Source organism: Rhodofomes roseus (assembly GCF_022264815.1).
Source record: "Rhodofomes roseus strain CIRM-BRFM 1785 chromosome Unknown C8Q71scaffold_6, whole genome shotgun sequence".
Taxonomy (NCBI): Eukaryota; Fungi; Basidiomycota; class Agaricomycetes; order Polyporales; family Fomitopsidaceae; genus Rhodofomes; species Rhodofomes roseus.
In genome coordinates, this window is record NW_025952962.1 from 509,051 (window position 1) to 533,121 (window position 24,071).

The 24,071-nt window shown below is 59.0% G+C and overlaps 9 protein-coding genes across 9 annotated transcripts; 3 read left to right on the top strand and 6 right to left on the bottom strand.

Annotated features, from left to right (window-relative positions):
* Positions 1-271: 271 nt before the first annotated feature.
* Positions 272-814, bottom strand: C8Q71DRAFT_747933 (uncharacterized protein; the record flags this gene model as incomplete). The annotated part of the gene is made up of 1 exon (XM_047923122.1): positions 272-814. A coding segment is annotated over one exon (374 nt), but the record flags the coding sequence as incomplete, so codon positions are not given.
* A 544-nt stretch (positions 815-1,358) lies between these two features.
* C8Q71DRAFT_855768 (transcription factor IIA alpha/beta subunit) lies at positions 1,359-2,513 on the top strand (the record flags this gene model as incomplete). Its single annotated transcript, XM_047927219.1, has 5 exons — positions 1,359-1,376; positions 1,441-1,542; positions 1,592-2,284; positions 2,346-2,437; positions 2,498-2,513. The coding sequence occupies 5 exons, from the start codon at positions 1,359-1,361 to the stop codon at positions 2,511-2,513; spliced, it is 921 nt and encodes a 306-aa protein (XP_047780879.1).
* Positions 2,514-3,312: 799 nt separating this feature from the next.
* On the bottom strand, positions 3,313-4,869 carry C8Q71DRAFT_703613 (uncharacterized protein; the record flags this gene model as incomplete). The annotated part of the gene is made up of 2 exons (XM_047920326.1): positions 3,313-3,711; positions 3,799-4,869. The coding sequence occupies 2 exons, from the start codon at positions 4,867-4,869 to the stop codon at positions 3,313-3,315; spliced, it is 1,470 nt and encodes a 489-aa protein (XP_047780880.1).
* Positions 4,870-8,227: 3,358 nt separating this feature from the next.
* On the bottom strand, positions 8,228-9,110 carry C8Q71DRAFT_682784 (Gti1/Pac2 family-domain-containing protein; the record flags this gene model as incomplete). Its single annotated transcript, XM_047919775.1, has 4 exons — positions 8,228-8,502; positions 8,557-8,696; positions 8,746-8,813; positions 8,868-9,110. Coding segments are annotated over 4 exons (726 nt in total), but the record flags the coding sequence as incomplete, so codon positions are not given.
* Positions 9,111-10,691: 1,581 nt separating this feature from the next.
* On the bottom strand, positions 10,692-11,282 carry C8Q71DRAFT_855771 (uncharacterized protein; the record flags this gene model as incomplete). Its single annotated transcript, XM_047927220.1, has 1 exon — positions 10,692-11,282. The coding sequence occupies one exon, from the start codon at positions 11,280-11,282 to the stop codon at positions 10,692-10,694; it is 591 nt and encodes a 196-aa protein (XP_047780882.1).
* Positions 11,283-11,647: 365 nt separating this feature from the next.
* C8Q71DRAFT_497516 (Gti1/Pac2 family-domain-containing protein) lies at positions 11,648-13,284 on the bottom strand. The gene is made up of 5 exons (XM_047918940.1): positions 12,945-13,284; positions 12,804-12,860; positions 12,684-12,754; positions 12,518-12,594; positions 11,648-12,463 (listed from the first exon to the last, which is right to left on the bottom strand). The coding sequence occupies exons 1-5, from the start codon at positions 13,149-13,151 to the stop codon at positions 11,904-11,906; spliced, it is 972 nt and encodes a 323-aa protein (XP_047780883.1). The 5' UTR covers positions 13,152-13,284; the 3' UTR covers positions 11,648-11,903.
* Positions 13,285-17,032: 3,748 nt separating this feature from the next.
* C8Q71DRAFT_747972 (tRNA synthetases class I (C) catalytic domain-containing protein) lies at positions 17,033-20,541 on the top strand. Its single transcript, XM_047923123.1, has 13 exons — positions 17,033-17,472; positions 17,524-17,612; positions 17,662-17,758; positions 17,813-18,082; positions 18,137-18,262; positions 18,310-18,610; positions 18,681-18,910; positions 18,970-19,077; positions 19,130-19,258; positions 19,314-19,420; positions 19,479-19,737; positions 19,807-19,978; positions 20,044-20,541. The coding sequence occupies exons 1-13, from the start codon at positions 17,281-17,283 to the stop codon at positions 20,394-20,396; spliced, it is 2,433 nt and encodes an 810-aa protein (XP_047780884.1). The 5' UTR covers positions 17,033-17,280; the 3' UTR covers positions 20,397-20,541.
* A 39-nt stretch (positions 20,542-20,580) lies between these two features.
* On the bottom strand, positions 20,581-21,640 carry C8Q71DRAFT_497802 (GAF domain nucleotide-binding protein). Its single transcript, XM_047918942.1, has 5 exons — positions 21,574-21,640; positions 21,469-21,515; positions 21,287-21,414; positions 21,121-21,217; positions 20,581-21,029 (listed from the first exon to the last, which is right to left on the bottom strand). Exons 3-5 carry the CDS (start codon positions 21,392-21,394, stop codon positions 20,617-20,619), a joined length of 618 nt encoding a protein of 205 aa, XP_047780885.1. The 5' UTR covers positions 21,395-21,414; positions 21,469-21,515; positions 21,574-21,640; the 3' UTR covers positions 20,581-20,616.
* Positions 21,567-22,701, top strand: C8Q71DRAFT_497710 (het-c2 protein). Its single transcript, XM_047918941.1, has 5 exons — positions 21,567-21,799; positions 21,851-21,935; positions 21,985-22,043; positions 22,104-22,358; positions 22,420-22,701. Exons 1-5 carry the CDS (start codon positions 21,773-21,775, stop codon positions 22,606-22,608), a joined length of 615 nt encoding a protein of 204 aa, XP_047780886.1. The 5' UTR covers positions 21,567-21,772; the 3' UTR covers positions 22,609-22,701.
* Positions 22,702-24,071: the final 1,370 nt, after the last annotated feature.

Below are 24,071 nucleotides of genomic sequence, written 5' to 3' on the forward strand. Positions count from 1 at the left end.
GGAGTCCGCGCCGATAATCCCGCAAGCACGGGTATAAATACACAGACAACGGGCGAGGAGAAAGGGACACCGGCATTGCAGGATATGCGTAGAGTAGTGCGTATCAGTGGATGTCGGCGGTGGATTGGTCAGCCGAGCTACAAGCCGAAATCAATTCGTGGGTATACAATCGTCGATGGTCATGAGCAACGTAGAATCGCAATCGTCGCACGGGCTCAGCCGTGCCTCCCGAGAGCCTTCGCGCCCTTGCCAATCGACTTGGCCTCGGCCTGTTTGGCCTTCGCACGCCTGGCTCTGTAAATGGCTATGTCAGCATCCCACTTCTCACTCGAATGAGTCTGGGCCAACTATGCGGAGTGGCGCAGTCAAGAAGCGACTCGGTAACCGCGCAGCTAGAACGACAAATGCCACTCCGCAAGAACAGCCAAGAGATCGATGACTTACTCCTCAAGAACCTCCTGCTCTAGAATCTTGACCTGCTCCCGGGCACTGCGCACAGCAGCGCGAGCTTGCAAGAGAGCTCTGTCGGCATCGCGTTCAGCGGCCTCCGCGTCAGTCACCCTCTGGCGTGCTGTGACGACAGACGGCTCGTTCTTGATGTCGTCGAGGTTCTCAGACGATGATGAACGGCGGCGACTGAAGAAGCCACCACTAGACTTGGTACCAGTGGTACCGGCCGTGGAACCGTTCACAGAAGATACGGCATCCGGGCTGTTCCCGCGACGCGAGAACATGCTCCGACTACGCTGAGGCTCTTGCGTCTGGGCCGGGGCCGGCTGTGGCTCAGGGCTGGAGTGATGGAACAGAGGCATGTCTAGATAGTATAGAACTATGTCAGCACGTCGAGTTCGGGACACTGCTGTGTACTTCAATGCTCACTTTCTGCGAATTCTTGCTGGTAGTTTAGACGGAACTTCGGTGGTATACACTGTACAGGGCGGTTGGAGTGGCGAGTCAGTGCCACTTACTGAGTGCCTTTATGCATGCAAGGCTTTGCTACGTCAGTGGGTTCACGTCTCACTACGTTACCGCATGAGAGCAACGTTTTGATAAAGTTGGTGAAGTGCCCCTGGCTATGAGCACTTCGCGAGGAGCAAGTCCACCGCTGACCTACCGCTCCATGGAGCATCCTCATCGCAGCCTTGTCGCAGCCACACTGCCCTCGATGCGGTTGGCAGGTGGTCCGTGCGTGGGAATCAGGTCAGGAGACCAGCATTGGGGCGGAGTCTGAACCCTTCCACCTATCGCAACCTTGTATAAATGCACCTCCCTCACCTCCCACCTCCACCACGCCACGCCGCCCTTCGAGTTCGTTGTTGTCGACGGTCCCGGGAGCAGCAGCGCGTTGACGTTGAGCCATGTCGAATAAAATAGTGGTGAGCTGCTCACCACGTACGTCTCATGTCGCATGCAGTGTGAGTAACGTCCGCCTCTCGTGAGCCCTCCATCTATCGCGCCGTCATCGACGACGTGATCTCGAGCATTAAGCCCGAATTTGACGAGTACGGCGTGTCCGAGGATGTCCTTCACGACCTTCAGGACGTGAGTGTCTTCTCTTCTTTCTACTACCCTCGCTATATGCGTCTTTCAGAGATGGGAGAAGAAGGTCATCGCCTCCCATGTCGCCGAATTCGACAACCAGGCTGCACCTGCACCTGCGACCAATTCGCATCCAACGCATCCGGCCTACCCTCCGCACCCCATGCACACGCATCCTCATACGCCGGGCGTCCCCAACCCGTATGCGCCTCCGCCGAGTGTGTATCAACATTCGCATGTTCCACTGCCGCCAGCCGGTGCCCAGGTCAAAGCTGAACCGGTCGATACGCGCTACATGCTGAGTCAGGGCATGGCCCACCCTTCCCCGTACGCGATGCCCCCACTACCGGGTCCGCAAATTCCGGGCGCGCGCCCACCGAATGGTATGGCGTACCCCACGCACCCTCCCCCGCCCCCAACGGCGAGGTACCCGCCTACAGCTCAGCATCAGCAGCCACCACAGGCGCGCATACCGCAGGTCGATGGGCCGTCGGCACTTCCCAAGATCCCTCAGCTTGACGGTCCATCCTCATCGTCTTCGGAATCGCCGTCTCCACCGCCCAGCCAGGGCTATGCGCCGCGTGCCTTGCATCCATCACTTCCACAGCCTTTGCAAAGCACTTCGCAGGCGGACAACGATGAGGCGATCAATAGCGACCTCGATGATTCTGACTCAGACAACGAAGAAGTGAACGAGACGGGAAGCTCGGCGGAACAAGACATCGTATTCTGCACATATGACAAGGTTTGCATCTCATCTCGTGGATGTGTGGATCTGGAGGATGACGCGTGTTTTCGCATATCAGGTTGCGCGTGTGAAAAACAAGTGGAAGTGCATCCTCAAGGACGGGATGATCCACATCAACGGGAAGGACTACCTCTTCGCGAAGTGCACAGGGTAAGTGACGTTGAGTGTGCTTCGCGCGTGTTCGAATCGGTATCTCAAACCTTATGACAGGGAATTCGAATGGTAGCCAATTCCTCGGGTCGTACCCCTTTCTCCAAGACCCGGAGGGCTTCTGGGTTCTGCCCCGTCATGTCACCTTGCTGCGGACCTTCCTTCATCGACCATCTCTGAACGCCATGTCTCTCACGTCCTGTCTTACTTGTGCCTTGTCATGTCTCGCGGTCATCGTCTATCTTTGTCCCCCGTCCTCCCCCATCATAATAGTTCGCATGGCTACATCTGCTGTTCTATATACTGACACGATCAGAAAATCATTGCATAGGAATCCCGCCGCGCGTCCCCATCGTCCATATACACACCATACACAGAATGTCATCATCTTGTAATGTAGCATCTCGGAAGTCAATGCATTGCGTCGTGTGCGCAATCCGGGGCAAGATGTGGGGTGTGAAGTACATCACCGTGCCCTTTCGCTACAGCGACTCTTGTGGTATCCGAAGCGGTGACAGCTTCTTGTGCTCTAATGTGTGCTGACAGATGGAAGACGGCGCTGCTTCCGCTTATGCATTCCTCACGCGCTCGCTTTCTCCAGCTTCTCCGTGCAGGGACAGTATAATCACTATCTCAATCCGGGTGTATTGTGATGCATTGATGGTGGTCTGGAAAGTAGCGTAGCGAGCGAGAAAGATGATTGCAGTACATAGCGTGTGTCGAATTGAAGGAGAGTTGTGCAGCTATGCGTGGTATCGTCCGTTGATGTGCGGTGGAAATGATACATGGCGACCCGAATTCATGTTTACAATACGATAGGATGCATTCTTTGACTTACCTAGACTTCCTTCCTCATTCCCAAGCATGCCCGATGCTCACGCCTTCGCGGACTTTACCTCCTCCGCATCGCTCTTGTGCACCAGGCTCGCGTGATCCTCTGCGACAATCTCGTCCTGCGCAACGATCTCCTGCTTACCGTCCGCAGGATCGGTGTATAGCCACACGACGCCCTCGCCGTCCTGCATGTCGAGCCCCTGCTCCTCGAACTTCTCCGTCCACCAGATGAAGATGTCGCGTGCGAACTGATCCGTGCACGCGTCGACGAGGAAGCCGACCGTGCGCACGGTCTCGAGCACGGGGAAGAGCGCGCGGTGCCGCAGGAGCGAGTGTAAGTGCTCTTGCGCGTGGCTCGGCCGGTTCGGGTACAGGCGCGAGATGCCCATCCCGCGGATGCCGATGCGGCGGAGAGTGCGGTTGGGCGTGTGTAGCTCGGGCTCGGGCGCGTTCCGCGAGGGCGTGGGTGGTGCGGAGAAGGAGGGTGGGCGCGTGCTGGAGGCTGGGAGAGCGGGAGTCGAGGAGACGGATGACGGTGGTGGGGAGCGTGCGTTGAGTAGCTTCTCGCGGCAGTCGAAGACGAACGTCTCGAGCATGGGGCAGACGTCGGGCTGCAGGAACGTGGTGATGCTAATTGGGGAGGCTTGGTATGAAAGAGATGTCATCGGGAGCAGCTCGAGGGTAGTGATCTTCGGCCCATGCGCCGCAAGGAGCTTGTTCAGCGAAGAGCTGACGTACGAGGAGCTATTACGGCGTAGATTCGCTGCGTCCAGAACGAGTCTGCGGAGACGTGGCAGCTCGAGCTTGCGTGCGAACCCGAGCACGGCTGGGCATGTTGGCAGGAGCAGGTCTACGACCGAGGGTAGCGAGATGCTAGATGCAGTGTCTGCCGGGAAGGTGTCCGGATCCTCGAGTCTCAGCTTCCTGATGTCGAGCACACGAAGTGATTGGTACTTCGGAAGGAACGCCGAAGACAACAGAGAGGGCTCGCCCTCTGGAATGAGGCCTTCGTCCCAATACAGACCCTGAATGGAACTCGTGAGGTACCTCGAGAACACCTCGAGGAGGTTCTTGGCCAGCGGTCGCTCCCAAATACCGCTGAGCACGTGTAGGTTTGGCAAGAGTGAGAGGATGGCTGCGACTGCTGACCAGAAATGAAGCGACTTCGACGTGCGGGCACAGTCGTGAATCTCAACATGTCGGACCCATCGTGCGAGGCCCTCGGTGATCTCGCCGCGCGCCTGCATCCTTCGGACCATGCGATCGCTGTGGTGAAGTGTCCGGAGGAGCAGAAAGGCGCGCCTGCGGCTGCTGATGACAACATGTTCGTACAAAAGCTCCGTGGCGAGGCAGTACCAGGCCCGGCAGACGAGGACAACGTTGCGCTTTGTCGCGAGTGACGAGACAGGGGTGTTCACTCCCCATGCATAATTGGAGGGACGTTGCGGTTCGAACGGATCTCCGGGGCTGAGACCTCGGATGCGCGGGACGTACGTTGCATATCGGAAGATATCAATCCAGAGTTCGGGAGGGAGGCTCGAGTGGTCTGTCTGAGGCGCGGGTCTCAGGAGACGCACCAGCCCGCACGCGTCGGACATCGCAGTGGGCTAGCGATGGTGGGCGCGTCCTGCGGAGTTCGTTAGCCTGCCCATGGGACCGTCGCGCATCAGGCGGTGTGCCAGAGCTGATGGCACGGTAGTATGACGAACCTGAGGTTGCGCGCCTGCGAGCGACTGTGCGGCCGAATAGAGTTGAACTTTCCCACTTGCGGCGATAGCTTGTGCGCGTGCCTCGCACAGATGGGGTCTGCAATATACCCAGAGTAGAATTGGCGACAACTGGCCTCGCGATGGCCGTCGAGGACAAGGAGCGTGAACAATGCGGACTCCGTGCCACACCCGAAGCCATCACCCCAATATGGCAACCACGGTCCTTCGTGCCACGTGCGGCCCGGACGTCCCTCCCGCCCCGAGCTGCCCGCGCTCTCCCAGCTCAAACCCGCGCCTCCCTGGCCCGTTCGTGCTCATCAAAAACAAGGTGTACCGCGAGCTATCAGACGCACATCCTAGATGAGATCCCGCAGCCCGCACGTAATGGCAACTCCGTCTGCGGGGCCTATTTGGGCGGTAGCGTCGATGCGCTAGGTCGTCACCCGATGCATGTTCCGGCGCGCAACTTCGCCCACTGGCAGGTACGCCCAAGGTACGCCTGCGTCTCTATCTCCGCATTGCGCACGCTAATTGGCCAAGAACGCACTGATAGAAATCGCAAGCTCCAGCTATCGAGTTTCAGCACTGGCTAGTCGGGGTCCTCGCTACGACTCCCAGCTGCCAGTGCTGTCGCGCTCGCAAGCATTAGTCAAGGGCCCAGACATGGCGCAATCCATGCTTTTCCGCCGACAGTTCCACAACTGAATGGCTGGCCCGTCACCGAAACCATACCAGCCCTACCGCCAGACCATGCGCCGCTGCGCGTAGTGCTGCCGTCTGGCTGCCGTACTCGTCGGTGTTCGCGGCTCTCGAGCAGGCCATCGATCGAAAACCTACGCATCACGTTGTACGCTTCGAAACTCAGCGGTTATGAAAACAACGCGTCGGGAGGCAGCCAGCTCGAGCTGGAGCATCTGCGCGAACGCCCACACGGTTACGTAAACCCATTGAACGCCCTTTGACTTCTCCCTCTAGAGGCTTTGCGGCATCGGCAGGTCAGGATTTGAATTCTGCGGCATGTCCAATTCAGTTCACGAATAGCGTGGTTACCGCCACACTGGAACCTCAGGAACGCCTTCCCTCGTCCGCATGAGCGAGTTATCTCCGCCCATCGATTCGATCCCGGCGGCACATTTGATGTGAGCAATACGCAACGCGGACGGTTCAAGCGCGACCACAGCCATACTCCGCCAAATGCCACACCATCGGCGGGAAGGCCACAGAATAGACGGTAAGGTTTACGCTCCGTGCAATCGCGATTTCTGCCAACGCTATCTCGCAGGACGCTGGCACGCCAACGCTCGCCCCTAGATGCGGCGCATAGCCAATCATGGCGGGTACATCTTCATATCCGTGCTTTTTCCGATCAGTACGCCCCAATCTAAAGGCCCCATGGCCGCGACACACTGGCAGCGTCACGCGCCGTGCTACGCTACGCCCAAAGAAGACGCGAGCCGGACGCCTCGCGACGCGGGCGGGCGCGGCGCGGCGCGAGTGGTCAGCGCGTACATACAGATTATGTACGAGCGCAGAGCACCGTGGCGGCGCGCGCAGCGCAGCGCCTGGGGTGCGCACGTCACGGCGTGCTCGCCCCAGAATGCAGCCCAGTCATGCGGGGGAGTCGGTGCCGAGCGAGCTCGAGCACGCGTGCTCGGGGGACCTGCCAGAGACCTGGGCAGGGCGGGAGAAGAGCGGGATCAGTTCGCTCGAGCAGCCCGAGCGTATACAGGACGCGACTTGCCTTGTCAGGCTGGTGTCCCCCGCCTGCCGGGAGCAGATACGCATGGTGTGCACTGACACCTGCATAGGGGCCGGACTCAGCGGGCACAGACCCGAGTGTCGGGACGGCTCGCCGGAATGACCCTGGGAGGGCCAAGGCAGGGGACTGACTGGGTTCTGTCGCGAGCGGGTACAAATGCTGACGATCAGGATTCACGGACGCGCAAAAGCATCCGCGATACACGCTGCCAGGAACGGTCGGCCGGGGCCTGAGTTTACCAGCTGCCCAAAAGCCTCCATCGAGAATGTAGTAGTACAATGCGGTATCAATCGTGCGAGTACGGGATGTCAGTAAAGCCGGGGACGTTGTGATGCAGAGATGAAGGGATGCCAATAATAATAATACAGATCGGCTACAAGTATCAAGACCAAGACCCAGAAGAAGAGTATGAAAGACAATATATGATGTGTGCACGGAGGATATGGGTGTATTTCAGTACTCTGTGTGCGATGCGGGGCGTGTGCGTGTGCAAAAGAGCAGAGCGTCCATGTCCGTGAAGCATGTGTGTGTGCGAGTGCAGAAAGAGTCTGTGTGCGGATTTTGCGTTGCACCGTCCCGCCGTCAACGCGCGCCGGGCCCGAGCAGCCGCAGTGCGCGGTCGTCCGCGGGGCAGCGTCGGTACGGGTGGCTCCTGAGCGAGCTAAGCGGTGCCAAATCGACTCTTGCTGGTCCCAGCGCGGCGCGCTGGCCGAGCACGTCGTCGAGGTTCGGCGCGGGCATGTACGGGAAGCCTGCGTCGGTGAGCGGGAAGCCGTCCGCCCCAAAGAGCGGCGAGGACTGGCGAGAGAAGCCGGAGGACGGGGACGGGCTCGCGGCGAGGCCGATGGAGCGCGCCTGCGAGGGCGAGCCCCACGAGCCCGAGCTCGAGCGGTCGGAGAGCGCGGGGGACATCGAGTGCGTGCTGTGGCGGCTGAGCGCGGGGGACGGCGGGTTGGCGGAGTAGACGTAGTTCGGCTCGGAGTGGACGTGCGAGTGCGAGGAGGCGACCGGGGAGAGGAAGGCCATGCCGGGCGGGATCGGCGCGGGGGTGTATTCGTCGATAGCGTCGGGGAGCGCGGGGCCGGAGGGGTCGTCGTCGGGGTTCGGGATCATCGTGAGCGTGTCGATGGGCGGGAGCGGCGGGCCCGCGGGCGCGGGGAGCACGGGGAAAGGTACGGCAGGCAGCTAGAGCGCCGTCGGCGGATAAGGAGGGTTGAAGGGGTCATAGGCGTGGCCACTCACCGGAGGCTGCAGCTCGGCGGGGATTGAGTACTGCGGCGCTCGGTCGGAGGGTATGGGCGGAGGTACGGCGACGGGGCCCGGCCAACCGACGGGCTGCTGGTATTGCGCGGCTTGCTGATATTGCTCGGCGGACGGGTATGCTTGATGTTGCGGGTATTGTTGCGGCTGGTGCTGGTAGTGCTGCAGGTCGGCCGTGTATTGGTAGCCTGCGGACGTCGAGGGCCCTGGCTGTGGTTCGTGTGCGATTGGTTGAACGGGCGCTGGCGGAGGCGGCGGGAGCGTACTTGTGGACGCTTGCGAAGGCTGGGAGCTTGTCGAAGGCTGTGGTGGTTGCGAGCGCGAGGGGAAGGGCGCGTACTGACGTTTCGTGCTGCTGGTCGTCCGGGACGACTCGCCCTTCTTCCCGGTTTTGCTTGTCCGCGCGCTCCTGAACATACCCTCCGGGACCACAAGCTCGCGCAGTTCTTCGATGTCGTCAATCGTTTTCAGCTGGCCTTCCGTTAGTTTTGTGAAGTACGCGTCTGGACAAACGTCGTTTGGGTGCGATACGGACGCAGGGTGAACGGGGGACGCACTAAGATGCCACTTCTTTGGTTCTTTAGGCCTCCCTTCTGGTGATGGTTGCGCGTCGGCGGGATCGTTGCAGTAGACGGAGTAGGTCTGCTTGATGAACTGGTCGTGTTCGCCCTGGCGGACGACGCGGTTTTCTGAGGACCTAGTAAACGTATGGGCAAAACGCGCGCGGGCGGCTAGAAGGGACATACTCGGCTCTCTGTGCGGCACCTCCCCGTCCCTTCGTCTTCTCCGGGATCTCGTAGTAAATGAGGAAGTCCTGTCGACGAGATGAGCGTGGGTGCGAGGGGATCCGCGTTACGTTACGACGCACATCTCGGACACGCGAGGCTGTCCAGGACTTGCCTTCGGTGAAGCGCTCCATGTGGGGGCTGTAAGCGTCGCCGGCGAGGCTCTGGCGTGCCCAGACGTAGACGTCGCCTGCCTTGAGGGCGGCGCGCTCCTCCGCGTCGAGGCGCTTTGTGATGGGCTGCAGCTTGTTCTGCATGACGGCGTGGAAGACCTTGTGGGCGTCGTCTGCGGAGCGGATGTGGACGCCCTCGAGGGTGGGCTTCTGCTTCTGCTGGGCCATGGCGGTCGACGCGGGGGGCGGGGGAGGGGGGAGGAGGCGGGGGTAGGGCGCGTGCGGGGACACGGGCGGTGGGAAGGGAGGGGAGGAGAGGATCGGGGGAAATGGTTATATAGGATCAGGTGGGGAAGGGCTTCTGCGCAGGAGCGAATTGATTGCATGCGAGCTCGGCCTGTGTGAGTGGCGCGTGCAAGCCAAACCATCGCAGGCCATCCCGGGGAATCGGATACTCTCCCACCATCGAGATCTGATCGCCCCCGCCCCCGCGCCACCCCGTCCCCGGCCACCCCCGTGCCGTCAGCACCCCGCCGCGGCGGCCCTCCGTCGCGCGATCCTCGCCATGTGCGCCGACGACCACCCCAGCCTAAGCTGAGGCTAAGTCCCCAGCAACAGCTCGTCCACGCCCGGGGCTCGCTTCGCACCGTTGATCGCCTCCTCAACCGTCTCCCGCGAGCCGACGACCACCGCTCCCTTTCCGCGAGGGCGTGTCGCCGTCGAACGGCCCCTTTGGCATCTACGCATCAATCACCGTGGCCCAAGTCTCTGGAGCGCACATAGGTCTGTCTCATACCGCGCGATAGATCTGTCTCATACTGCACGAGGGGTCTGTCGCATACCTTCATCGACACGCTGCATTTGCTTCCGCGTCGAAGGAGCTGTGATCGTCGCGCGGGAGGCATCGCGAGACAAATTGGCCCAAAATTGACCACACAATGACGACGGGCCATTCCCGCGGCTCTCTGCAGAACGCACCTCCTTCGCGACCACGCAACGTGTTCCGGGGTGCGTTCTCGACGCCCCAGTGCGCGCGGGACAATCTCGCCGCCTACGATCGCGTTCCACCTGATCCCCGGTCCCTGCTTGATGCTCACCCTCTTCCGCAGATGCACATGCCAGCCGCATATCTGAGGGCTACCGGCTACTGCGTCTCCAAATGCCAACATATCGCGCTGATTCGGCCAGTCAATGTCCCCCTCACGCACAGCGGCTCGCGCGCGTAGTAGGTCACCGGAAGCATTCATGTTCATATAATTGCAGGACAAATGCGCCTCGACTACCGAGCGCGACGTCGCGTTTAATTCTCGAAATGCGCGCTTAGCGAGTGTGTACATTTATGCTTCCGCCAACGGCAAGTGCAGCATCGCCGACCGATCGATAAAAGCAGGGCGCAACTCCGATTATGGCGATAACGGACAACCAGGCGATCCAGGCGGATTTGTCAGCGCGCTGCCTCTCGCTGCCAGTCTCCGGGTGCGCGCCTGCCATCTCGGACCGGGCTCTGGCCACTCGGACTGGCGGCCACCACAGTGGACTAGTGACACGCTCGGGCGGGCGACGGTTATGTCAGACAACTAGCCTCGCCAGCAGGCCTCTTCCGAGGGCAGAACGCACCCCGCAGAAGGGCCCTCAGATTTCATCGACTGCGTTCGGCACCAGCGCTGGGCTAGATAGAATACGGATTCTCTCAGGCATCCAAGCGCAAGCGTCCAAGCGAGGAGCAAGCCTCAGCCTCTCGCTGGTCAGCAGCCGTGTCGCTATTCAGCCATCCAAGCCGGTGAGTCCAGACCCTCATACACCACGCTTGATTGAGGCCCTCCGGCGCAGGTCATGGGTGCATTCCACAGCAGCACGGCGGTCAGATGCCCACGCTACCCAGGGGCTGGGAGCATCCGCGCGCGAGGGGCCAGGCCCGGCGATCGTGCTACAGGAAGGGTAGGTGAGGCTCGCGTGCGCGCGAAGAGGGTGTGGGTACGCTACACGCCGGGAAGCACCCGGAAGCAGAATGCACTTCCCGGCGCGAGCCCGTGCGCGCGCATTCGCATTCGCCAGAGCGGGGCCCCAGCAGGCTTCGCGCTCTGACGGGCAGATTTGCGCCCGGGGCTCGGGCGCGTCAAGAATAGGTGCGGGGAGCCGCGCGCGCGGCCCTCCCGCCTTCTCATCTGCGCGACGCGCAGCCTCCCGAGCCTTGTATGTATGGGGTAGCGCGTCCGAGTCGCGCACGAGACGCGCGGATGGCGAATGTATGTCGATGGTAGCTCTGGCGGTCGCGCGCACGCGTGTGCGGGGGTAGTCCGCGTCGCAGCACGCGATGCCGAGGTATCCGTGCCATACGGGAGAGAGACAGACGTCTCGCTCGCCGGCCCTAGTCGCCGCGGGCATTGCTCGGTGGCTGAGCTTATGCAGTGCGCGCGACCAGGGCGAGCGTCGACGAAGATCCGGGCGCGGAGGCCCTCGCGTGGGCTAGCTGGGCGGTTGCGTGCGGTGCCCATTTACGGGCAGGTACTCGCCCAGGTGGGGGAGCCTTCGTGATGGGACCAGTTATGGTCGAGGCCCATGCCGTACGCAATGTGATGTGCGCGCCTGCGCTCTGACCGCTATCTGGCAGCCCTGGGAACGAAGCGCATCGTCGTCCGCGACCTGCCCGGTCGGCGCGTTATTGGCTCGTCTCCCCGAGCCGCACTGCTTCCCCCATGTTGCTGCCTGCCGGCGTACCCTGCGGGTCTGTGTCGTCATTTGCGCCCCTGCACGCAGCCACCGACCCTGAGGTCTGATTGCGAGCTGCCGCGGCCCGTGCATTTGGTGTACTGGAGAGCAGTGAACAAGTAGTACATAGACAGGGATACAGTAGTAAGTAGCACATACAATTCCGGGCTGCGTACAATGTACAATATAGGGAACGTCGCCGAGAGCACTCGTCCGTCGATGGAAACAATGTAATGCACCGCGCCAGCGGGCCTTGCCCTTGCGCCACACTTCACCCAACCTCAATCTATTCCGACCTCAAAGGATCCGAACGCGCACGTCCAGCGACCGGAGCGCGACGGAATCGACAGGGTGACGCGGCGGATAGGGTGACATCCTGTCATACACGAGCGGCGCGAGCGCGTACTCCCCGCCTTCGCTGCGCTCGGAAGGCGTCTGGGGGCGGGCGGAGGGAGGCACCGCGCTCGGGCCGGCCACTGCTGTGGAGCCAGGTGCGGGGACCGTTACGGTCGCGCTAGTATTGCACTGGACGGCTGGTGCGGGGGCAGCGCGCAGAGGATCGCGGTCGACGGGGGACACCAGGAAGCTTTGAGGATCGAAGACAAGGGTGCTGGTATGTGAGGGGCCCGCTACGGGGACCTGCGGAGGCGCGGGTTGGGGCTCATCAGAGCGATCTGAGTCGTCGCTGCTGTCGTCGTCGTTCTCCTCGCTCTGGTTGGAGTTGCTGCGCGGGCGGGTCCTGGGCGCGCGTGCGCTGGTGTATCTGTCCGGGGTATATGTGCCGCGACAGAGAGCGAAGTCGGGGATGCTGAGGATCCGGGGCAGCGTTTTGTCGGTCCTTTGGGAGTAGTATGCCACTGGACGAGGAACGCATTGGTGAACGTCGCGCGACAACGCTCGGATGAACTCACCAAGGTGCCATTTTTTGCGACCGCCGACGAGCTGAACCCATGCGGAATACGTTTGCTTTATCAGCCGCGAAGCAATGCTGCATCAATGCAAGTGTCCGCGACGGACGAGGACGGGGAGGAAGCGTTGTAAGTCAAGAGGACGTGATGGTCAGAGGATAGAACATACAACTCCTCCCTCTCGGCTGGGTCCATATTGTCCGGCACATCTGGCAGGTGTTCATGGTAGATCAAAAACTCCTGTTCCGGCGGTGAGAGCCTATCTGCCCCATTCGGAAAGAAGACCTACGTCCTTCACCCGGGAGGGCCCCCATCTTCTTCCATCGGTCCAGCGACTTATCGCAGACTAGAAGACGGGGAACGAGGGGCGTGATGTCAGAGAGCTGCACTAGGGTGCGTGAATACGAAATCACGTAGACGGCGTACTCACGCTGTTGTGGTTGTCTCTCTCCTTGCGCTCCTCCCAGACGAAGACGGAGCCCTCCCTGACCGACCACCGCTCGTCCTCGAGCAGGCGATTGTGGATCATGGGGAGGTGGTTCAGCGCCACCTTGTGCAGGACGAGGTGGGCCTCCTCAGTCGTCTTGACGCGGACGTTGAGGCAGGTTGGACTCTGCGGGCTAGCGCGGGACTGCATCTGTGGCGTGGCGTGGATAGGGAGGATCAGGTTATGAAGGATGGAGCGCGTCGCGGCGAAGCTTTAAGAAGGAACGGATGAGCTGAGAAGCGAGGCCGGAGCAGAAGCACTGGCCCGGCGTGTGTCCCTAAGAAGGTATGATGGTAACACCAGTCGAGCCAAACATGTGCCACCATACCTGTTGTGGAAAAGGATCACCAAGAGACGACACGACCCTAGTTCATGGACCGCTGAGGGTAGTATTTGATTGCATGTAGACGGCAGGCATGGAGCCGAACATACGACGGAAGCGAGGGAAGCGCTATCGTTCCTGGTTCGCTGACAGCCATTACTCGAACATGACTACATGTGAGCCAACCTGTCGGCCAATGGGCGAGTCTGTTATGCATCGCTCTGTCTGGAGAGGCCCTCTTGACCGGTACCCAGACGAGTTGATGCTAATCGCCTATCGCAGTTCCGGGGTGCGGCATGGCGTGAGACTGTGAGTACCTCCACCTGCGGTCGGCAAGAGTAGGAGGCTAACGAATATAGCTAGCTGGGCCAATCACGGGGGCTTCTGCGCAACTTCGCGTGCGAACGGGGATCGTGGAGAAGGCTGGACCAGGAGAGAGGCAATGGCGTTGCTCGTCAGGGCGGCCAGCGTCAGTGAGGCACACGTATGCGCGATGCGACGTGCCCCCGACGATTCCGAGATCGAGTCGTGGATGTGCTTCCGGCGCAACGCCGACAGGCTGCCCGTCATTTCGATCCTGATCCAAGCGTCCCGGAGTTGCGGGTGATGGATTGTGCGAACCCCGCGCGCCAAGCACACGCGCTCGGTGTGTAACCAAGTACGCCACCGCGGAGGCATAATGCCAGCTGCTGCGCCCTTTGTCCTACCTCTGTCATGTATGAACGTCGCCCCGGGCGCAGTCCGTGCAGTATGAGCGACCTCGTTGTCAATGCCCGGTATGCGCTTCCAGTGTCATCGTCGCGCCGCACAGTCCTCGCTGACTTATCTCGAAGCTCGGTCTGCTGACGCAGCGGGCGAAGATGGTACGGCTTAGGCCCGCAGAGAACGGCGCGGTGCTGTCGTTCAGAAGGGTCTTGACTGCAGCCGATGTACGAAAGACGTGCATGAGAAGCGCAGCAGCGATGCGTCAATCCGACTATGAAATCACCCGGAGCTCGCGCAGACAGCCCCCGCAACGAGATTACGTGCAACTGGGCCTATAGGGTCCCTTCACGGACATGCTTGTGATGGTCGACGACTGTATGAAGTGGAGGACGTCTTCGTCGGACCAAATTTCCATGCCTGTTGGCTCGAGAGGGAGATTCAGTTGCCCCATCCTCAGATCTGGAATCGGGCAGCCTTGAGGCTCTTGACATGGCCCTTCCGATCACTCATGACCGCATCCGCATCCGCATCCGTGTCCGCATCTACAGTCGATCTCACTCTGTGGTTTGCGCGCGCTGTGCGATGTTCGCAGCGCCGCCGGGGTGCAGGGCTCTTGTGCGCATCCTCTGCGAGGGGCCATGCTGCAGCGATGCGGCGAAGAGGTGGGTGTCTGATCCACGGAGGACTTACATACGCCAGCGCATCTCACTGGGAACTCCAGCCACAGATCAAACACAATAGGATCGACGCTGTCACGTGGTCCCAAGGCACGCTGGCCCGAAGTAGCTGCCATTCTGGGAGCTCCGACTTTTGCGCGGCGCCGCATCTGCACAAGCCTCGGCCGTGACTTGCTCGCAGTCGCAGTGCGCTTTCGTCTAAGGAAGGGCACAGCCGCCCGTGCACAAAAGTCAGTATTTTATCATCACTAGCTGATGAACGCCCCCCGGTGAGCGTTGACTCCCCGTACACACCGCAGGTGATGCATAGGCGCGGCCTCCTGCAGCTGGTAGCCAATTCGTGATTCCTCGCAAATTCCCGGGAAGCAATGCGAGAAAATCGGCGTCCAGCACGATAAATTACCCTCGACCTCTAGCCGAGCACACATAAGGAAATATGAAGAAGACCGACGGCCTGGCTTGGCCAAATATTTTCAAACCGGCTTTGCCCGCGTTATTGCTTTGAAACGCGACCAACGCGGCACCATGCTCGAACTAAAGTTCAGCATCAAGCAAGCCTATGTTTGACGTGCAAGGCGCGCTACGCCTATAGGCTATAGCTAGGTGCTGGCGGCTGTTAGCCCTCGGTGAGTAACCTAAAAGGTGTGTTTGCAAGTCAAGAGTGACTTATTCATATTTCTTCCACGAATCATCGCTAGGGTCATAACGGCAACTCCCATCGGCCTGGTACCACTGGGGCGCTCGCAGGCATCGGCAAAGAAACCCGGACTGTGCTAGAGCGTCGCTATCAGCCCATCGCATTTTTTCTCAGGCTTCGGTGCACAAGGGCTAAGTGAAGCCTGGCCTGATGTGCACCCTCGCCTTTCACTATTTCGCCGTTAGTACCCTTCCGTCTTCGTGGGGTTTTCCAACGCGAGTGCGTGCCCTGCACGCTCCCGAGCTTATACAATGTCCTGCCTGAAATAGGTCGCTCTTAGGCCGCATTCTCTTCTGCAATGCAATTTCGGGACGCTGCATCCACACGGCCACCGCCTGTTCGCGTACTTCTGCCTTCATTTATCTTCTAGAAGCCTGTCGTGAGTTCATGTCGCCACTAGATGAATGGGGACCTTGCGGATGACCTACCGACGAGTGCACGCCGGACGCTGATGTCGCAGCGGCGAGGTAAGTGCGTACGTGATTGCGACAGCAGGCCTTCTAATACTCCGGCCGATGGCTTGCTAGCTGGGAGTGCCGCGCCGGCCTTGCCCAATTCCAGTGACCTGGATAAGCACCGAGGTGCGAGGCTGGACGGAGGACACGTCAAGGGGACCTCGCACACATGCCTCGACTCTCAACAGACGCTCCCGCATCTGCGTCCTGGTCGTCTGCCTCTGCAGACCCGCACAGCTTACCGTGTGCTTCCCCTACGCCTTCCCGCGGACTAAGCGGTGTGGCGCTGCTTTCTGGGCAGACCTGCCTCGGCATTATATGTCGAGGCCGCACATCACCTCTGGGCACCCCCTTCCGTACTCGTCTATACCATGTAACGTGTTAGGGCGTGATGAGAGCCACACTCTCGCGCCGCAGGCCGCCCTGTTCTCCATAGCCGTCGGCGCGTTGGATATTTCTGACGAAATTGCCCAGCGTTGTGGCGCTCCCCCGTCTCTGGTTCTCGCCGACGTACAACGTGTAGGGTGTGGCGAGTCGCTCTGGAACCACCTAATGTACCGATCGCTCCGCTGTACGGCCGTGTCTGGGCGAAACAGTGGGATCTGGGGGTCGCTCCACCATAACATCATACAGGCGCCTCTGCGCTCCGAGTCGCTTGGACTGCCGGGGTATGACTGTACACAGAATCGCGATCTCGTCGCTCCAGCCGTTGTATTCGTCGCCGATCATGGTGGAGAGTAGGCCGCCCCACCATTGACTTGGGTGGCGAGGACCATTGAGCTGATCTCATACTTACTCACCGTCGACGCCACCCACAACATGTGGCTCATCGGTTCGACTGTTCTATGCAGTAATCGAGCTTCGTTAAATGGCAGTGGGGTGCTTTGAGGGTCTGGCGGCTAGACTGCCGCAATTAGGGGCGTGTTGATTGCGAAGAGTGGGATGAGGGGGCGCAGACACGTCTGGTTTGACGGATGTTGGCATCTTCGACTTGTAGGGCCTCCGAGGATCACTGACGAGTGCGAAAAATCGACGAACGGGATAGCGTAGCGCGCTAGAAACGAAGGTTCTCCACGGCCGCTGTCTAACTGACAGCAGTCGTAGCATGTTGTCGTATGCCGTGATTGAGTTCGAGTCTGTTGAAACGACCCGACGTGCGGTTTACCATATTGGGAGCCGGTGGCAATCCGTCCTGCGGGCGCTTCTGACAAACGCGCTCTCGCGGGCTGGCCTGGTCCTCTCGTCGTCGTTCCCCCCTGCCTGGCTCTCGTCGACCAAGCCCTATCGGTCCATTTGCTACGAAGAGCTACTATCTCAAGGTCCGGGAGGCGCGTGACTAGCAAACTCGAGGCTGGGAACCAGTCGGACCGAGTCACACACGAGTGGCAGTGGCTGAATAGCAAGACCTCCGAGGCGGCTGTGGATGCACTCGAGGGCTATCTCTCTGCTCCGCCGCTCATCTTTGGCTTCATCTGTACTATACTCGGCATCATTTTCCTCGAGATCTCTCAGATCCTGCACCTCGATGGCGGCCCAGCAGCCACCCTGGTCTCTTCCGAAACGCAAGGAGGATGAACCTGTCTTGAAGATCTATAACTCGCTCACGAAGTCAAAAGTCCGTATACACTGTCGATCAAACCCTGCCGGATGCTGATTGTATTCATAGACAGAGTTTGTCGCGATCAACGGGCGACATGTGAAGTGGTACAACTGCGGGCCGACCGTCTACGACGCGTCACATATGGGACACGCTAGGTGAGCATCGTGATCCACAGGAGGTTGGCTCGCTGTAGATCGTGGTCAGGAACTACGTGACCCAGGACGTGCTGAGGCGTATCATGACCGACTACTTCGGTTATGATGTGCACTTCGTCATGAACATCACGGACATCGACGACAAAGTGAGGATGGCTGCTCTGCAGGAAGCCGAGGGACTCATTCACCGTCCGTTACAGATCATCCTCCGAGCTCGTCAATCGTACTTGGTCAACAAGTTCCGCTCCGAAACCACAGCACTCTCGCGGGATCTAGTCACCCAGCTGGAGACGGCGTGGACGGACTATGTGCAGTCAAAAGTGAGCAAGGGCTTGTCGGATACGGATAGGCCGGGCAAAGGCAAGGAGAAGGAGGCGTGGCCGCAGCTTGTGACGCGGTTCCAGGACAAGGCGTGGAAGCAGGAGGGCCTGAAGAGAGACGAGAAGTTCGAGATGCACTTTTCCGCAGCAGTACGTGCATCCTGAATGTTCCCGACATGCGCAGTACCCTCATTCACTGGACAGCATCGGACGTATGCGGCACTTCTAGTGGCGGAAGAATCCCTGCGGGCGGGGGATTCCTCGCAGCAGCTCGCACACACTCTGATTGACGAAGCCCACGATATTATTGCCATTTCGCTGGACAAGCAGGTATGTCAGCCCTAGCCGGTCGTACTACCTGCATAACCGTGCCGAAGCATGGCAGTTCCGTGACAGATCACTCCATCTTTCGATCCCTCGCTGCATACTGGGAGGACCAATTCTTCAACGACATGCGCCGGCTGCGTGTACGAGATCCCGACACTCTCACTCGCGTGACGGAGTTTGTACCGGAGATTGCTTCGTTCGTTGAAGGCATCGTGAAGAACGGCTACGGCTACGTGGTCGACGGTAGCGTGTACTTCGACACCCGGGCATTCGACAAGGCGGACGGACATTACTACGCCAAGCTCGAGCCCTGGAGCAAGGGTAACCGGGAGTTGCTAGAAGAGGGTGAAGGTGATGCGCATACCTATTCAATGCTGGTCTGCTCGGACTGAACAGGGACCTTATCGGACACTTTGAATAGGTGCGCTGACAGCAACGACAGGCAAGCGCTCGCCGGCCGATTTCGCGCTGTGGAAGGCATCGAAACCTGGCGAGCCTTCTTGGCCATCTCCATGGGGGCCTGGACGCCCCGGGTGGCACATTGAGTGCTCGGTCATGGCGTCAGCGATCCTTGGGGATAACATGGATATCCACTCCGGCGGAATCGATCTCGCCTTTCCACATCATGATAATGAGATGGCGCAGTCTGAGGTACACAATGCGAAGGTTATTTCCGCCGTCGAGCCCGTTCCTGACTAGCCCCGCCCCAGGCCTACCACAATTGTCCCGCGTGGGTAAATTACTTCATCCACACAGGTCACTTGCACATCGAAGGCCTCAAGATGAGCAAGTCGCTGAAGAACTTCATTACAATTGATGTAAGTCCCTGATGGCGCTGTGAGTAGCGGGCCTCGCTGAGCTCGCGTGCAGGAAATCCTTCAGAAGTACACCGCGCGACAGCTCCGGATTGCATTCCTGACTCAGCTCTGGAATGCGAGAGTCGACTTCTCAGAGGCGTTGATGACAGGCGAGGTTCGGACCATCGAAGCGACGTTCAACGTACGTTTGCCTTGTGGGATTCTTGCGGCTATGCGTCATTCACGTCTCCTCCTAGAATTTCTTCACCCTCGTGAAAGCCCTTGTCACCCAAGCAGACGCGGAGGGTGCCCGACTGGACGGCAAGAATAGGTTCGGCGACGCAGAGCACGAGTTGACGAACAGGTTCGCACCAGGTGTCCTATCACTGTGTATTTGATCCGTGACTAGATCCCCCGTACAGTCTCCATTCCAGCCAAGATGCGTTCCGAGCTGCCCTCTGCGATTCGTTTAACACGCCGGAGGCACTGAACGTGCTTCGGGAACTCGTATCTCGCACGAACGTGTACATTAACTCTCGCGGGAAGGACCTTGAGGTCAGCGTCGTCGTGCGAGTCACGGGCTGGGTCGGCAAGATGCTCCGCATGTTTGGCCTAGGCGAAGGAGAGACGTCGGAGATCGGTTGGGGGCAAGAGCGAGACGCGGGAGAAGGAAGCGTAAATGTACGTGCCCCTCAGATGGTCGTACCTTAGCTGGGACGTCAGCTCACCGAACGCCCGGTTTGATTGCAGCGCGAAGAGATTCTCATGCCGTACCTTCGCACGTTGTCGACGTTCCGTGATGGAGTGAGAAGGCTAGCCATTGCGAGGGGCGACACGGCTCTAAAGGACATTCTCGTGCTATCGGATAAACTGCGGGACGTCGATCTGGTCCCGCTTGGGGTTGCCTTGGACGACCAGGACGGTACGCACAGATTGCGACGCGTCATCGCGCTATCTGCTATCAATACTGACGCCGGCTTCATACAGACGGCAAGGCTCTCGTCAAGCTAGTTCCGCCCGCCGACCTGATCAGAGCGCGCGAAGAGAAACGTGCGCAGGCTGAGGCAAAGGCTGGAAAGAAAGCTGCGGCAGTGGAAGCAGAACGGCAGAAGCGACTACAGAAGCTCGAGAAGGGGCGCGTGGCTCCACGGGACATGTTCAAGCCTCCACACGTTCGCGAAGGAACATACGGGAACTGGGACGAGAACGGGCTGCCGCTCACGGACGGTGACGGCAAGGAGTTGAGCAAGAACGCATCAAAAAAGGTGCAGAAGGAATGGGCAGCCCAGAAGAAGCTGCACGAAGAGTTCTTGGCATGGCAAGAATCCGGAGGGTCGTAAAAGTACGTAGTCATCGCCATTGCTGTAGCGTAGTAAGGATACTGTTGTGTGAGTGCAAGCATGTGTGCCTGCTCCACCCAGTTCTTGTGCACAATCGATTTATCTTCGGATCTCACACAATGGGCGGGGTGTGTAGTCGCGGGATGTAGGGGTTTCAATACGTAAGTATGAAATATATCGATTCAATATCAATACATAATTGTTGTTCGTCTCGCGGCTGTCACCAGTCGCAAGAATCCAATACCAGCTGAGCGATTCTTTCGAGACCTTGCTGGTCTTCTGACGTGAAACCACCGAGCACCAGACAGTCTAGGTCAAGTACGCCCAAGGCAGCCTCGCCGCCGTCTTTTCGAAGGACGAGCGGGCATACAATTTCGCTCTTCGTTTCTCCGTCGCATGCAATGTGACCAGGATATGCGTCCACATCGGCCACCAAGACGGTCTTTCCGGCGATGTACGCATCAGCGCAGACTCCGCGAGCCTTGCCGGGCGCGGTGTCAATGAATTGACAAGCGGGTTTTCCGCAAAATGGGCCGAGCAGCAATCGATCGGGGACTTCATGCTCCTTGTTTGCGCCAGTTTGAGCCCGAAATATTTGTGGAGATGGAAAGAGGTTGGACTCCATGTAGAAACCTGTGGGCGGAAGGCAAATGAGTGTTTATCGCGCAACGTGCCATCGATAACATATGAACGGCGGCTTGTCTTGTGGGGGACGGACACGCACCGCACCAGTTCACCGCTCTCTCTCCTGATCCGAAGTGGGGCTCAAACGCAGCGAGCGAATTATAAATCAGAGAGGCAGCATTCGCTAGGTTGGTCACCTGGAGATTGAAGACGCTAGGAGTGAGACTTTGGCCCGATTGGTGAGCTGGGAAGCTAAGAACGCTCACCCAGTTTCTCTGCCCGTCCAATAGGTAGGATAACTGCTCGTGTACGTGGGTCCAGAAGGCAGCCTTGTCCACACCGGATGGCACGAGGGCAGAGTCGGCGTGCGGCATGAGGCCAAGTTTAACGAATTCTGAGATGAACTGATCAGCGTGCGCGGGGATCCACCTTTAGCATGAGAACGCACTAATTCCACGGACGAGGATGCAATTAAGCAAGCAGATGACCTGCGGACTAGTTGTACATTATGTTACCCCTGTTCATCCTAGACCACACTAGTATATTTACTCACCCACCGCAGTGTGAGGCGAAAGAACCGAAAGCGTTGTGGCTGGTGAAAACATGTTAGATAAGATTACTAACATCGCCAGATCAATCTGATCACGGGTGGCTGTTAGCACCCGCCACAGCCTGCACGGTGCCCTGCCTCCTGCCACGCACGCTACTTGCTTTCGTTTCATTCCACTGCTTCCGAGGACACGACAGACGTTATGGCGCCGTATCTGGAGACCGTTAAGGTACAATGACAACAAAGAAGTCGTCAGTGCAGAAGCTCACCTCGGCCTCAGTCATTTGCAGACGTTACTGTGACCGACGCTGGCGTCGACACTCTTGAGTTCCTGCAGGCCGCAGACGGTGTGGTCAAACTCTTTGGTATGTCATATTATATCTACAAAATGCAACATAGTCTCACGCGCTGCAGATCTCTTGGGATCGGCCGCTTTCACCGCTGTGCAGAGCGACCTCAAGGGTAACATCGCCGTAAGTACTATTCGATGGTCTGCGTGGCGATCTGTCATGCGATTCAGATCTGCACTGTAGAAAGTTCGCGCCAGGTATGAAGCCAACCCCGAGCAGTCCGCCACTCTGGAACAATTAGTAGAGAACGAGAAGGGCGAGAAGAAACGCACGGCCACGGAAGGCCTGATGTGGTTGCTGCGTGGCCTTGGCTTCACATGCAAGGCCCTGCAGAATGTACAGGCCAACGCTTCCGAGGAACTCTCGGTCGCTTTCACCAAGTCTTACGACGTGACCCTGAAGAAGTTCCACAACTTCTTGGTCAAGGGCGTCTTCGCGGTGCGTTACCCGCTGCCACCGTTTACGTCGTTGTCATGGCTGATTGAATGATCTGCGACAGGTTGCAATGAAGGCGTGCCCCTATCGTGCGGACTTCTACACTAAATTGGCCTCGGATCCTGCGGGAGGCCCTGCGGTTCCGACCGACAAATTGAACGAAGAGCTCAAGAAGTGGCTCGCTGGCCTTGACTCAATTGTGACGAGGATAGAGGCATTCTACGAGAAGGGCGGGCACAACAAGGGCTTCTGATGTGTCGGACGAGACGTAGGCACGAGTTGTGTGTTTTAGCAATCTATCAGGTACAGTGCATGTATAGTCGCCTGTGATACCCTAAGCCGCTTTTGTTGACTTGCCCACACGGCTACTCCTCATCATTGGCCAACGCAGCGTCGCCTCAGCTGCTAGCTATGGTCAGGCAGGGTGTTGGCGTTGCATCTAGGTGATCTGTGAGAGTGCTGACGCAGTCCGTAACAGACAGAACCGGCGATGCATAGCACCCGACGTCGGTTCGTTGTTCCGCAGGCTCTCACGTCCATATTCGTTGACGTACGCACATCTGTTTATAGTCGACGGTGCTAGCATTCGATGTTTTTCGGCAGAAGCTACCAAACCCACGGGTTCGATCTCCCACAAAGTGGGATCGTCCGACCGCTCAAAGCGCACTGAATGACAAGCAGCACCACCTCGTCCTAGCCGACTTCGCATTTTCGCAGCTGTAGTCTGAGTAATCACTGCTCCTGACGACCGAGGCGAGGCGGTTCAATGGCAAATGGCGCACAGTGGGCATCTTAGATAGCTTCGTGCGAGTGCTGCCGTACACATCAGGCTACCGTCAATTGACGGCCGAGCCCATGTGAATTTGCCCCCGGCCCCGTGCTATTGTGCGTCTTCATGATTATGACTCATGCCGTTAGACTTCTGTTGATCGATCCTCAGGCTTTTCAGCCACCCGCCTTCGATGCCAGGCACGACAGCTTTCCGGCGCAACGGCCGCCAACCTCCACCGCGCAAGCTGGCAGCTGCTTCGTAGACGTAACGACGACTGCTACGAGAGGCCTCCGTGATTATGATTAGATAAACCCCGGGTCCTCCAGCTGGCAGCTGGCTTCGACCGCGGAAATAACTGAAGATATCAATCAAGAATGGTGACCTGCTGACGCGGTTCAGTAGCCAAATGGGGACTAGAATGAGCCTGCGATGCGACTTCGTCCCTACTTCATGCTCTTCATGTCGACGTCCCGAAAAGTCGACAAGGCTCCCTGAAGTGAAGAGAGGGAAGGCCGTGGTCTGATGGACTGCGACTCGTGACGCTGCGGGACGACGACTATTCGTCCCGTCTGTTCTTGATTAAAGTTAGACTCCGTGACAATAATGAATTCGTGCCATCATAAGAGTTTGTAAGATGTATCAGGAACAGTCATACACATACGGGTTCGGAGTCCTGCTCACTGTCTCCGACCGCGCTCCGTCTCACGTCCGGCTGGCATTGCCACCGTGACGGTACTCGCACCGAGGTCATTGCTATGCCGGGTTGTCGTGTCGGGCGCATGTGGTGTGTCGAGAAGCTGGATACTGAATACAGCTGGAAGAGCGCAGAGCTTCATGAACAGCGAGGGAGAAACCTCGCTAAGGCAAATTAAACGGTCAGTCGGACTGCAGCTTTTGGTGGGGACGGTACCCAGGGGACAACAGCGCCCGATCATCAATACAGC

What these genes read in the sequence shown, in the direction of transcription:
- C8Q71DRAFT_497516 (XM_047918940.1), bottom strand. Translation starts at nt 13,151, where the DNA reads ATGCAGTCCCGCGCTAGCCCGCAGAGTCCAACCTGCCTCAACGTCCGC. An exon ending in GGCCCTCCCGGGTGAAGGAC is followed by an intron (nt 12,755 to 12,803) that starts GTAGGTCTTCTT and finishes CCGCCGGAACAG; the next exon opens with GAGTTTTTGATCTACCATGA. An exon ending in TCGCAAAAAATGGCACCTTG is followed by an intron (nt 12,464 to 12,517) that starts GTGAGTTCATCC and finishes TTCCTCGTCCAG; the next exon opens with TGGCATACTACTCCCAAAGG.
- C8Q71DRAFT_747972 (XM_047923123.1), top strand. Translation starts at nt 17,281, where the DNA reads ATGCACTCGAGGGCTATCTCTCTGCTCCGCCGCTCATCTTTGGCTTCA. An exon ending in AGAACTTCATTACAATTGAT is followed by an intron (nt 19,078 to 19,129) that starts GTAAGTCCCTGA and finishes GCTCGCGTGCAG; the next exon opens with GAAATCCTTCAGAAGTACAC. An exon ending in CCATCGAAGCGACGTTCAAC is followed by an intron (nt 19,259 to 19,313) that starts GTACGTTTGCCT and finishes GTCTCCTCCTAG; the next exon opens with AATTTCTTCACCCTCGTGAA.
- C8Q71DRAFT_497802 (XM_047918942.1), bottom strand. Translation starts at nt 21,394, where the DNA reads ATGCCGCACGCCGACTCTGCCCTCGTGCCATCCGGTGTGGACAAGGCT. An exon ending in TGGACGGGCAGAGAAACTGG is followed by an intron (nt 21,218 to 21,286) that starts GTGAGCGTTCTT and finishes TTCAATCTCCAG; the next exon opens with GTGACCAACCTAGCGAATGC. An exon ending in GAGAGCGGTGAACTGGTGCG is followed by an intron (nt 21,030 to 21,120) that starts GTGCGTGTCCGT and finishes TTCCGCCCACAG; the next exon opens with GTTTCTACATGGAGTCCAAC.
- C8Q71DRAFT_497710 (XM_047918941.1), top strand. Translation starts at nt 21,773, where the DNA reads ATGGCGCCGTATCTGGAGACCGTTAAG. An exon ending in CGTATCTGGAGACCGTTAAG is followed by an intron (nt 21,800 to 21,850) that starts GTACAATGACAA and finishes CCTCGGCCTCAG; the next exon opens with TCATTTGCAGACGTTACTGT. An exon ending in ACCTCAAGGGTAACATCGCC is followed by an intron (nt 22,044 to 22,103) that starts GTAAGTACTATT and finishes TCTGCACTGTAG; the next exon opens with AAAGTTCGCGCCAGGTATGA.